Source organism: Lactuca saligna, chromosome 4 (genome assembly GCF_052625555.1).
Source record: "Lactuca saligna cultivar CGN05327 chromosome 4, ASM5262555v1, whole genome shotgun sequence".
NCBI classification, from domain to species: Eukaryota; Viridiplantae; Streptophyta; class Magnoliopsida; order Asterales; family Asteraceae; genus Lactuca; species Lactuca saligna.
The window spans coordinates 175,111,258-175,125,148 of record NC_136420.1 but is presented as its reverse complement, the minus strand read 5'-3'; the positions used below and the strand labels follow the sequence as shown (position 1 = coordinate 175,125,148).

Genomic DNA, 13,891 nt, shown 5'->3' with positions numbered 1-13,891 from the left:
TATATAGTTAAATAAAGAACCTACATTAATATATCAAATAAGCTTAAAAATTTAATGTTAAATTTAAAACCTAAAATAAAATATCAAATAAGGTTTAAAAAAAATTCAATATACATTTTTTAACATAGTTAAAAGGAAAACAGTAATATAATAATAATAAAAGTATCTAAATTGATGAATCAAATTAATTAAAAGATGTCTGAAAACTATATTGTAACAATATATTTTTAACTTGCGCCGCGCAACGCGCGAAAATTCGTTTAGTACAAATATAAATCAACGAATAGGTTTGGGAATGATTTTTACTTTGAGTATTTATTTGGGCTTTAAACTACTCTAAAGTGTATTTTTTATATATTTTGTTTACATTTTTAGTTCAAAATGGATAACTCGAATTCAACCTATTTATTTAATAGGTTGTATCGGAAAAAAGATAAATATGTCAATCTGATGACAACCTATTATTCTAATAGGTTGGGTTGGATTGAAAATTTCAACCTATTTAATTAAATAGCTTAGAATAAATTTAATTCTTCCACCAATTTAATAAATGAGGTGAAACCGAATCCAAATTACCGAACTCTAGAGAAGATATGAAGACATGGTAACCCGAGCAACAAACCTTATAAAAAGGCATCCTTATCCAAACACTTCATGGGTCCCATAACGATCAAAGAATGTTCAATGGCGTTTTTGAAATTACAGAAAAGAAAAGCCAAACAATATAGAAAAAGAAAAAACAAGGAAATCCCATTACAAAATCCTCCAAAGTTTCATTTACACAAACAACCCGAGCTAAATTTAAACATCTTCAGGCTTTCTTTTAATAATAATAAAAAACAAGCAAACTTTAATTTGCTATAAACACCCCGCTGGAAGTTGTCGACCATATGATTTCCCTTTAACGTTCAAGCAAGATGAAGATACAGGACCCTCTGGCCCACGATATTCCAAGTTAATATTCACGAGGTTGACACCTTCGCATGGCACGTGTTTGCTACATTGTATTTTAACTGCAATCTTAGAACTCGATGTCCCATGCACTTTTCTAAATGTCACATTCCATATTTGAACATTCGATTGCGCCTACAAAAAAACATCACAAACATAACAATCCAGTAACACTGTAACAGTAAAGTAACAATAACAATGTAGAAATGATTTACCTGACCGTTGCAAGGAGGCTGGGGACAATATTGTTGGTCGATGAAAATGGGGTTATTGACATTTTCCATGATGATATCTTCAAAAGTAAAATCCGAAGCCAAGCTAGGAGGAGAGGGTGCCCATGTTTTGATTCTTAACCCATTTTGAGTACCTCTTAAAGTGGAATTTTGTATAATTATACCATTTACGTGTTCTTCGTTGTGGGACCCACCTAGGCTACCGATGCTAAACCCATGTCCGGGCCCACAGTGGACCTCTGAAACCATGATGTCTTTGCTACCTGCAATCATTGATATGCAATCATCACCGGTGCTTATGAGACTGTTTGTGATCTTGATTTGGGTTGAGCTCCCGATGTGGATTCCATCGGTGTTTGGGCTAGAGGCTGGAGCAAGGATCCGAATGTGACTCATGTTCATGTTGTGGCATGCGAATAGATTGAAATGAGCGTTTTTACTGTCGATTGAGTGGATGTTGTTTACTTTTGAGTTAGACACAAAATCAAATCGCATCGTCTGTTACAAGTTAAAAAAAAAAAAACATATCAGAATTAAATTGATATGAACGTGACTTTAGTTAGAATTGTATTACGTTCAACTTTCTTCAATCTTGACTCCAGACCATGAGCTTTAACATCCGTTACGAAAAAAAAATGTCAAATACATCAAGCTTAGAAATTAATGTATCTACTCTTTTCGGATTCCAGATTTGCAAAATGGTTACAGTTTTAATCAGGAAAATAATGGATGGACTTACGACTGGAAGTGGTTTGCAGCGGGAATTAGTGGCGCAGTCATTAAACTGCCATGCTGAACGGCCGTTACCAAGCAAATAACCGCCGCCTCGGACCACCAACTGATCGACATACCTGAAAGCGATCCAGTGATCAACGAAAAACTTAGATGGATCACTTGAAGCTTCAAGCAATCCCCTGATAACAAAATCTACAGGTCCCTTACAAGGTCCGATGAACACGACGGAATCAAGCTTGAACTCCCCTCTCGGGATCCAAACCCTACCTCCGCCGTCGTGTTCACAAGCATCCTTCCATGCGCGAAGAAATGCCTAACGAAAACAGATCGAAGAATTTCAGAGGTGTAAAACAAGTGGAAATTTGAAGAACTTGATATGAATTATATGAAATGAAGTGAGAGTCAGAATTAAGAATGTATATACCATGCTGTTATCGGTGATTCGATCAGGACGTGCACCATATGACAAGACATTGAAGGTTTTCAGAAAGTGAGGTGTCCGGGCATCGGCGAGAATCAGTAGGAATGGAAGCCAATGGATGAAGGAGACCATTATTGTTGATTTTTTTTTGCATTGATTTATTTTCCTGATTTTTGAAGAACTTATATAGTAAAGGTGTAAAGCTCCAAACTTGACATATTAAGTTGCGTAGATTTAGTGTCTCTTTATCTTTTACTTGATTTACTCGATATTCTATTTATATTGTAATATATGTTAGAGTAATTAAAAACCCCGAAAATAACTGAGTCGTTTTAAAAAATCTGTGGTCAGCATTTATAACTTATTTATTAATTATTAATTATTAATTTATTTTTACATACATTAGCTTAGAAGAAAAATACAAAATGACCATAGTAGTTGTGTTTTTAATAGTTTTTCACAAATAGTCACAAAAAATGATTTTTTTTTTAAATAGTCATATTTTCGAAGATGAGCCGAAAATTAGTGAATTTTTTATAAAAATCTGTGGCCATTATTCATAACTTATTTATTAACTTATTAATTTATTTTTAAATATAAGTATTAGCTTAGAAAAAAAAATTAACATAATAGTTGTTTTTTAAAAGTTTTTCACAAAGTAGCCACAAAAAGTTAAACGATTAAAATAGATTGAAATCGGAAAAAAAAAAAAATCAAACAGTTTCTTAAAAAGGAAAATTTTAATTATTATAGTTACTTTGCCACAGCCAAACGAGAGAGACGTATAGTGCTAGAACTGGTATATTTTTGTGGAATGTATACTTAGTAATCTTTTCACTATTTATATAAATATAAATCATATAGTTATGATGAGAATATTTGTAGAAAATACTCCAAAATCTTGTAGGTGTTTTAAATTTGGTATTCCTTACTAACAATATATTATATCTTCTCATTAATATCCTAAAAATCGTTTGATTAATACTTGACATAATTTAAAAACACCATATGATTTGCTTGTAAAAGTGAAGTGGATATCAAAATGATTATCGAGAAAATCTATCCATATAGTAATCACTAGTTTATAACCAGTGAGAACCACGGTTATAAAATTAATTAAACTTTTATATTAAAAATCAAAATTATTAATCAATTATTTTAAATAAATTATTACTTAACATATATTATTTTAGTTATATAAGGTTATAATCGTTGATTTAAATAAATACATGAAGTTATATTATATTATAATCTGTATTAATTTTATTTTATTTTTTAATCTAATATTATTAATTCAATATAATTAAAGTGAAGAGAATTTAAAATTGAATGTAATTAAGATGGTAAATTTAAAATTTAAAATTTGAAATGGATAATTAATATGTTGACAAATGGCATAATAAAGAACATATAATTTTAATGAGTAGTTCTAATATAATAACACTTGTCAATAAGATATTAAACTTATTCATTTATTAGAATAGGAAGATTGTAAATAAAATAAAAGAATTCTTATCCTTATCATTATCTCCTCTTCCTTTCTAATAAATAAATATGTTAAATCTCATAATGTTATGTCGCAAACTCTTACAACTCCTAGTAAATATTATATATATGTCACCTGTCACCTTTTTGCTATTCGCTTTCACATTGCATTTTTCCACGTCTAAGTTTTGTCATCCATAAGTGTTTAGTTACCCACCCTAATTAATCAATTCAACCATTGCAATCAATTCAATAGAAAACAAGTCAAGCATCTGATACTACTGATGAGTTTTATGCAAAACAAATTAAATCTTATGTATGCATGCAACCCTTATTAAGTGAGATATGAAAGCCAAAGGAAATAGAATGTGTTTGTTTAATACTCAGGTATAACGATAGAAAGACAAAGATAAAAAAAAAAGACTTTTCTATGTGTGCAGTGAAAGGAAAGCTGGAACAAAAGAAAACTCTCATATGTTAATTCATATGAAAAAGAAGGCCTATATATATAGCCTTAGTACATCACGTGGGATCAAAGAAAGAAAACAATAAAATAAAATACTAGTTAACCTAAAGAACCGGTAAAGGTAGCACCCATTTCCAACGTGTCCTTTGCAATTCTCCAACGTACACAATCCTTTTGAATGTGTCAAACCCCTCTACCCATTCTAATTTATTCAATAACTAATATCTCTAAATAAAGGAAAAGTAAATACTCATTAATTTCAGCCATGCATGTAAAATTGTGACTACCAAACCCATTAATAAACCAACAATCACCCCTTAAACGGTTTGTTTTTTTTCACTAGATCACAACAATGCCGACTCCTCCTCCATGATCAAGTTTGCTTCTTTTTCCCACTTTGGACATTCGTTGTTGTAACGACCGAATTCACCACATTTGTAGCATTTTACGTGACTCTTGTCCCGAACACGTTCCTTACCATCTTGACTCCTCACGGACCCATGACCTCTTCCCCGGCCACATCTAAAGCCATCCCGATGCGAACCACCACTGCCATAATGCATACAACCATCTGAATTTTCTTCTCTTAACAAAAACAACCCACCATGAACGTCCTCCACCTTCTCGGATCCTTTGATGCGCTCCTCATATGCCTTTAGTCTACCGACGGCTTCATCAAAAAGCATTGTATCCAACTCAAAACATTGCTCAATCAACGCCACAATTTGAAGAAAGGACTTGGGCATAGAATCAAGTAACATTTTCACCAAGTCAACTTCTTCAAGTTCATGTCCGAGACTCTGTGCTTTTGAAGCTAAACCACTCAACTTGGCTGCAAAATCATCAACGGTTTCTCCCTTCTTCATACGCAAGCTTTCTAGTTCCCTCTTCAAAGTTGCTAATCGAGCCGTTCTTACCCGATCCACACCTAAATACCGAGTTTTTAATCCTTCCCAAACCCTTTTTGGATCGGTGTAATCGGACATTTGCAACACCATCTCTTCTGGTATTGCTTGAAACAAGAAAGCAAGAGCTTGTTTCTTCTTCTTTGGATCCGATTCTCCACCCAATGCCTTTGCTTCAATGGTCTCCCATTTTCCATGTGCACCCATGATGGACTTTACTGTGACTGCCCATACTGGATAGTTGGTTGGGGTCAAAACCGAAATCTGATATGAAATTGAACCACCATCTTTTACTGCCAACACCATTTTTCCTTTCTTGTGACAGCCCCAACCTCTTCCGATATCACCTGTTCCAGGAGCCTTTTCCCCCAATCAATAAAACAAAGCTTCTTCCTATCACGTTTTCTTTTACCCAACAAGCAAGCCAAACCAAAATCCCACCCGTTTTGATTTTTTCTGCTTGTCTCTTCCGCTTCTGGTTAGGCTTCTCTAACACTGAAAAAATGGATCATGGATGGAGGCTGCAATTTTTTCAGCCTGCTAATAGAAACGAGTTACACCCCCTTCACCAGAACCGTGGGGCTCTGATACCAAATGTGAGATATGAAAGCCAAAGGAAATAGAATGTGTTTTGTTTAATACTCAGGTATAACGATAGAAAGAAGAAGATGAAAAAAAGACTTTTCTAAGTGTGCAGTGAAAGGAAAGCTGGAACAAATGAAAACTCTCATTTGTTAATTCATATGGAAAAGAAGGCCTATATATATATATATATATATATATATATATATATATATATATATATATATATATATATATATATATATATATATATATATATATATATATATATATATATATATATATATATATATATAGCCTTAGTACATCACGTGGGATTAAAGAAAGAAAACAATAAAATAAAATACTAACTAACCTAAAAGAACCGGTAAAGGTAGCACCCATTCCCAACATGCCCCTTGCAATTCTCCAACGTACACAATCCTTTTGAATCTGTCAAACCCCTCTACCCATTCTAATTTATTCAATAACTAATATCTCTAAATAAAGGAAAAGTAAATACTCATTAATTTCAGCCAAGCATGTAAAATTGTGACTACCAAACTGATTAATAAACCAACATATTATACATCTATGTTTTCTTAAACTGAACATACAACTTTGAACATCAAACAAGAAACTCTAGGATACCTAACATATTTTCAAAAATATGATTAGGATTAGGAAAACATACATTGATTGTTATTGGCAAACAACAATGATCCTTGTGTTGTTGAAGCCTTGAGAGCAAACACCACAAATATCATACCATTAGTGGTTTACACCAAACACTAGCAAGAAGATGAATGTAACAAGTCATTATTTTCAAGTCAATAAAAGTCAAACACTATTAAATAAAATTTGAGTTTTGTTGATTTCGTTAGAAACATAAGGGTTAAATATTATTCAAAGCATATAAATGATGTTTATTATATAGATTGTTATTGACAAACAACAATGATCCTTGTGTTGTTGAAGCCTTGAGAGCAAACAACACAAATTTCATACCTCTAGTGGTTTACACCAAACACTAGCAAGAAGATGAATGTAACAATCCGTTATTTTCAAGTCAATAAAAGTCAACCACTTTAAAATAAAATTTGAGTTTTGTTGATTTCATTAGAAACATAAGGGTTAAATATTATTTAAAGCATATACATGATGTTTATTATTATTATTATTATTATTATATATATATATATATATATATATATATATATATATATATATATATATATATATATAAGCATTTTATTTTAAAGGAATAAAATACATCTAAAAATCAAATCTTTTCCTTTGGAACCAAGGACCTTGCACCGAAAACATATCTCATGTCGCAACCACCTTTTTCAGCTGAGAAACCCTTTTCGACCAAAAACCCAACTGATATATATGGTTTCACTCGAAAACATAGTCATTTTCTCACTTTTCCAGCCGAAAACACACCCATTTTGCTCTCAAGTTGTTGGATTAGTGTCTAAGCCTGTAACCATATTTGGTAAGTACTTGATCCGGTGGTGCATGGTTCTTTTGGGTTGTCTTCACCAAAGCAACTTGACTGCAGAAATAATAGAGAAAGAGGTTATTATGATTTATTAATATTTTATAGGAATAATATATTAAAGGAGAAATCATATTTGTTTAATTAACATTGGTCAATAATTAATTTAGAATTAATTATGTGATCAAATGTAATTAATTAAACTAGATGGGTTGAATTGTAATTATGTGATAGTTGCAAATTATGGCATTGGTTGCCCCAAGGAAGGGGTGGACGAATTCAAGGGGATAAGGCCCTAGAATTCGTCCATGGATAAGGCTTCTAGGCTTATCTTATGGGTTGCTTGGTGGGCAAGAAACTATGTAACGCCCGCAGATCCGGGCTAGTCAATTTAGAGGCAATAGGGGTCGAAAATGACTTTTCGACAAAAAGATTATTTAGAATAAATAATCTTAACCAAGTTGTAGAATATGTCACAAGGTTTCTGTACATATAAAGAACGCCGAAATCCGAGTTATAGCGAAGAAGTTATGACCCATCGAAGTTTCGCGTCGGAACCGGCACGACGCCGGGAAGCGTAAATAGTAAATTTATGATAGAGAGAGATTTAGCCTTAGCGCTCTAAACAAAAGTCGTAGAATATGTTAAACTAAGAACATTGATAAAAAGAACGCCCAAATCTGACTTCGTATGAAGAAGTTATGATTTTTCGAAGTTTCGGATTAGCGGTGTACAGCCCGAAATTCGAATTTTAGATCGATTGATTTTTAGCCGACACAACCTAAACAAGAATCAAAGATCTCGTTATTAGTAGCATAACGATAAAAAGACAAACGAAAATGGACATCGGATAAAGAAGTTATGAGATTTTAACGGACCAATCTTGTCCCGGCCTGTTAAAAATATAACTTTAAAAATAAAGTCAAAATTAGCCGACGGAGTCTAAACAAAAGTTGTAGAGTACGTCTCCACCTACGCGTGGATATAAAGAACATCAAAAACGGAGTTCGTATGAACGAGTTACAAATTATAATAGCATATTTACGTATTAAAATAAAGTATAAATCATGTATACGTACACACACACACACACACACACACACATATATATATATATATATATATATATATATATATATATATATATATATATATATATGTATATATCATTAGAAAGGTATCCACGATGTGGTCATTATAAGACTAATGTTGAGTTCTTTCGACATTAGTTTAGTACAAAGATCATTAAATCCATTTAAAATAGTATTATAGAGGGGTGTTTAGTTATTTATATAACTAAAAGGTCATTAAGTAATTATGGAGAGTAGTTTTTGAAAATTCAATTAGTATAAATAAGAGCCTTGGGCTCTCATATTTCTTGCACCATTCTCTTGATTCAAGAGTCTTTCTCTCCTTATCCCCCGAGCATTTCGGTCCCTCGTGATTCGACTTCTCTTTCTGTAGTTTTAGTATAGTAAGGTGAGCGCTGAAACGCTGCGCGAATCTTTCTTAGAAAGATTCAGCGACGAAGTTCTGCCCCTGCAGAGCCCGACTCCTAGCTAAAATCCCCTTGAAAGTAAGTTATGCTTACCCTATTTTAAATATAGTTTATATTTAAAATTAGTATTGTTATTATAAATTTATAATAAATATTTGAGATATTATTATGACTTATATAAGTGTCGTTATAATATCTTTTAACTACTCGCGGTACGGGGAATCTGGTTTAAAGGGCTGCATAGGGTTGTTGGATTTCAGAAGTGCTATACGCCAAAATGGTCCTGCCCTCCGATGTTTTATGTCTGGCCCCTGTCTGTACATAGTAGTTGGAAAGTATTGTTTAAACGCTTATATAATAATAATAATAATAATAATAATAATAATAATAATAATAATTAGTCACGGTAATATTAGACTAAAATCTAGTGGTGATAATACTAGGTTTCGTCAAAGGAAATTATTTTAAAGTAAACGAAGCGTGTCCGAGTACCGAGTCACCACCTTCTCAGGTGAGTGCATAGTCCCTTTCATCTTACACATAGATATGAAGTATTTTAATATAAATTACGTGCTATGTGTGCATATTGTCTGAATACTTGCTGTCTATGCTGAGTGAAAGATTTTATACATGTTTTAAATGATTTAAACTATATATGTATTTTATATCTACGAAAATGTTGGGGTAAAACATGGGTATATATAATAGATGAAATATGAGTTGGATGATGAGTTGAGAGGTGATATAGACTATAAGGTGTGGGTGAGAGGTGTACGATGTGAGAAGCCTTTTTCCCAAACGATGTCCCCGTCATTCAGTAGAGTATGGATGACAACCACGGACTATCCTAGATAGTCCAGTGGAACACTATCAGGCTCGCAACCTGTAGGTGCTGTGAACGATGTGTTCACCCGGTGTACTCTAAACCTTGGTGATCATGCAGACTTGATACCTAGACCCTGGCGATCATGTAGACTTGATGCCAAAACCTTGGCGACTATGCAGACTTAGTGCCTATTGTATAAATTCTGGAGACTATGCAGACTTAGTGCCTAAACCCCGGTGACGATGGACTTCGTGCCGATTCCTTAGGATGATCCTTAGGAATGTATGAACGAGGAATAGTTGATTCTTAGGGTAGATCCTTAAGAATAAAGCAGATAATAGGGATGGGTAATTGGGTTGATTGTTTGATTATTTGAAAATAATAATTTTATTGTGGGTTGAAAACCCTATGTACTCACCAGGTTTCCCAACCTTACCCACTCAGTTTATTTGTATCACAGGTGTCGATATGAAGTCACATTTCACTGAGAGATTTAAAAGAGATGTAGATCACTAGTGTAAATAAATGTAAGTTCTGTTTATGCTTATGTTTCTGTATTGACGATGACATCCCAAATGTTTTTAAAAGTGAATAAAAATATATTTCTTTAGAAATGCTTTGACAACGCGATTATCATGTTTTTCTGGGAACAAATTCCGCAACATTTTTATTAAAAGAAGTACTCTGATTTTTATAAAGCATAAACAAAATCGGTCTTTTCTGATCGTGAAAATGGGGATGTCACAAACTAGATAAGGATAAGGACTGAAACCCTAATCTCTACCCTATATAAATACCCCTTGGCTAAGGGAAATCGGCCACTTGAACCTTATAAGGCTTAGATCCGATTTCCTGCCTCTCCCCCTCTCTCTCTCTCTCTCTCTCTCTCTCTCTCTTCCCTCTCCATTTGCTTATGGTGTTTGTGAGCCATTAGAGGTACTACACTTGTGGTACTTGCTTTCAAGACAAAAAGATTGAAGATTCTTGTTGTTATTACAATCTAACAACAAGAGGTATGTAATCCTTTTTATTACAAAGATTTTGAAATACCTAGATGCATGCTAGGGTTCTTCTTGTGTTCATAAAGTTGTGTATCTAATAGAGAAAACATAGATCCAAATCTAGGGTTGCATGCATACATAGGATTTTTTGTATAAAACCCATTAGTCGTATCAGAGCTTATGGTTAAATTGTTTTCAATTACAATTATATAATTGTATGAATTTGACACTTTAGGGTTTATGGCCAATAATCCCTAAGAGGCAAGGATTTCGAAATTAGGGTTCTTGAACCCTAGTTTCGAATTTTTGATAAGGGTTTTCATACCCTTTCCTTTTTGCCCAAGATTTCAAAATCTAGGGTATGCAAACCCTAGGATTTTCGAGATTTGCCTCCTCCCCAAGATAAGATCCTAAATTTTATTGATTTGGATAATCCCATATCTTGTAATTATCCTTTAATGGTTAAATATGGTAGTTAAAGATTTTGAATTTTCCTATCCCATGATTTTCAAAATCTAGAGGGATTTAAGGGATTAGGATAAAATTAATTGTTTAGTTTAAGATAATCCTTTATGATTTAGTAATTCAAATTAATTGTTTAATTTATATCATGTGACAACCCGAAATTTTCCATCCAGTTCAGTCTAACACGTCATTAAAAGTCAAACTCATTTATGCTATCTTTTAGCACAATTTGGAGTTTATTTGAGTGTTTTGAGCCTTGTACACTTAAGGAATAAGTGTCGGGGTTTATCTGTTGAATCTATAGCTCAAAGAACAAGTCTGGAACACCTTGACCAGGAGTTCACGTCCACCACATGGGAGTTTACGACCGTAAACTCTATGTGGGCCGTAAACTCCTCCTATAAGGTGAAGTCTTGGCCATTTTGTTCATTCCTTTCTTCCTTTTGGCCCAAATCCTCTCAACTATCATCCCGATCTTCGTCCCTGATCTTCAAATCTCATAAATTTATTGTCTTAACTAGCTGATATCTTACATGAACTAGTAATATTACATGATTTCATCCGTGAAATCATTCCATTTTGTAGATCTTCAAGTTTCACCAAGAACACCAAGAACATACATTAGTGTTCTTGGCCAAAAAACGACCATTCAAGCTCCTAGATCGTAAGTACTCTTGTTCCAACTCATTGTACACTAGGCTTAGCATGCTTTGGGCTTAGAAAATATAAGGAATCACATGATTCAAGGAGTTTACGGCCAAGACATATTCTTGGGCCGTAAACCCCTTTTAAGGGAGCAAATGACAACCTAACACCTTAGTAAGCCTTGGAACTTAGCATATAACCTTACACCATTGAACTAGGGACTTCAATACACGAAATGGTACATCATACCATGAGTTTACGGCCATAAAGTCATGGGGAAGTCGTCCCCAGGCCGTGAACACCATACAAGGCCATTCTTGGACCTTAAACCCACCCAACCTCTTGTTTAAGCCTTGGAACACTTAACCACTTAACTCAAAATAGTTTTAAGCCTCATTTGATGACCCAATTGAGAGTTTATGGCTAGGAGTAAACTCCCCTCGACACTAAACTCCAAAAGTCATGGTCCATTGACCATAAACTCCCTTATATAGCCTTGCACTCCTTTCACTACTAGAAAAATAGCCTTTTACGACGTTCATTGCGCGTCGTAAAATGCTCAGACGACGCGCAAATGTGCATCAAGATATGACAAGAGACGATGCACAAAAGTGTGTCGTCTTGAGACGAAGCGCATTTACGACGTGCATTTATGACACGCAATGCGTATCATTAAAGCCGCTGTCAAGAAAGGCCATGTCATAAATGAAGATGACACACATTCTTGCGTATCGTAATTTTTATTTTTATTTTTTTAAAAAAATGATTTATAGATTTACTAATTTTCAAAGTAAATTTGCACTTCATGTCTCATAATAGAAAATAAAATACCATATACAAAAAATACAATCCATTCCACAAAAGTTAATGTCATACAAAATACAAAATAAAATACAATAAATAAGAAAGATAATTCATTGCACTAACATGTCAAATACAAATAACCATCCCTAACTATATAAACTAATACTACATTGCTATTACGGGACATCATCATAACTCACTGAAGGTCTTGGAACAATGTTCTCGTCAGCAACTCTTAGATCAACCTTGCTTTAGTAGATGGTCTTGGAACAATGTTCTCGTCATCAACTTGTATATCTGCCAAAAACTTGAAAAAACAACAAATATGTAATGTTTATATATATAACTTGAAAAAACAACAAATATTTAATGTTATATATATATATATATATATATATATATATATATATATATATATATATATATATATATATATATATATATAAAACAAGAACATATTGAAAGTCATAAAATAACACATGCTAAATGTTCATATTGTTTATTATTTTAGATATGAAGATGAAATAGTACTAACTACATATATATAACAAGAACATATTGGAAGTCATAAAATAACACATCCTAATTGTTCATATTGTTTATTATTTTAGATATGAAGATGAAATAATACTAACTACACAACATATGATCATTGAAAATTAAAAAATTATTCCTCATCAAGCACTCCCAAACATTGAAGAAAAGAGAAAAGAGAGATTTTTGAACACAGTTTGGTTTTTGTGATCGAAGAGACTTATTTTGAATGTGATGAATTATACTAAAAGCTATGAGAAATACTGCAAATAGAAAATAATTGGTGTCATTGCATCAAAAAAACTCCATTGCACGCTCATGTGGACAAAAAATGTAATTTACTCGATAGATATTTTCTTGGAACGGGGACCAAAACTGTTACAAAAAACTCGAGCAAAATTGCAAAAACCAATTATACTTAAGTACCAAAATGTAATTTACTCTTTATTATATTTGAAGTGTTTACATAAATGTATATAGTAATTTAGTATAAAAGGTAAGGATATTTAGTATTAACTAACTCAAAAAAGAAATAACTTACATAGGGTGAAATGCAATGGCATTTATAGGGTAAATAATGTCTCTTCCAGCTTCTGATTTACTTTGACACTTGAATGCATATCTGAATAAATCTTAAAACCATCAATTTCCAACACTAGAAACTAAAAGTAGCTAAAAGACAATTGATTGTAAAAATTGAAATAGATTTTTTGTTTATGAAATGTGTAACAAAAAAATACATACTTTTTGGCTTGACCAGTCTCAGTAAGCTCAAAAAACTCCATTGCAACACGACCTTCCACAGAGCTAAGTGCATACCCTGCAAAACATTATCTTTCATCAATTAGGGTTTAGGGTTT

At 32.9% G+C, this 13,891-nt stretch overlaps 2 protein-coding genes across 2 annotated transcripts; both read right to left on the bottom strand.

Moving 5' to 3' along the window:
• Window positions 1–858: 858 nt before the first annotated feature.
• On the bottom strand, window positions 859–1,685 carry LOC145038937 (exopolygalacturonase-like). Its single transcript, XM_078987140.1, has 2 exons — window positions 1,167–1,685; window positions 859–1,086 (listed from the first exon to the last, which is right to left on the bottom strand). Exons 1-2 carry the CDS (start codon window positions 1,677–1,679, stop codon window positions 859–861), a joined length of 741 nt encoding a protein of 246 aa, XP_078843266.1. The 5' UTR covers window positions 1,680–1,685.
• Window positions 1,686–4,635: 2,950 nt separating this feature from the next.
• LOC145040351 (uncharacterized) lies at window positions 4,636–5,502 on the bottom strand. The gene has a single exon (XM_078988290.1). The coding sequence runs from the start codon at window positions 5,500–5,502 to the stop codon at window positions 4,636–4,638; it is 867 nt and encodes a 288-aa protein (XP_078844416.1).
• Between the last annotated feature and the right edge of the window lie 8,389 nt (window positions 5,503–13,891).

What these genes read in the sequence shown, in the direction of transcription:
- LOC145040351 (XM_078988290.1), bottom strand. Translation starts at nt 5,502, where the DNA reads ATGGTGTTGGCAGTAAAAGATGGTGGTTCAATTTCATATCAGATTTCG.
- LOC145038937 (XM_078987140.1), bottom strand. Translation starts at nt 1,679, where the DNA reads ATGCGATTTGATTTTGTGTCTAACTCAAAAGTAAACAACATCCACTCA. An exon ending in AGCCTCCTTGCAACGGTCAG is followed by an intron (nt 1,087 to 1,166) that starts GTAAATCATTTC and finishes GTTTTTTTGTAG; the next exon opens with GCGCAATCGAATGTTCAAAT.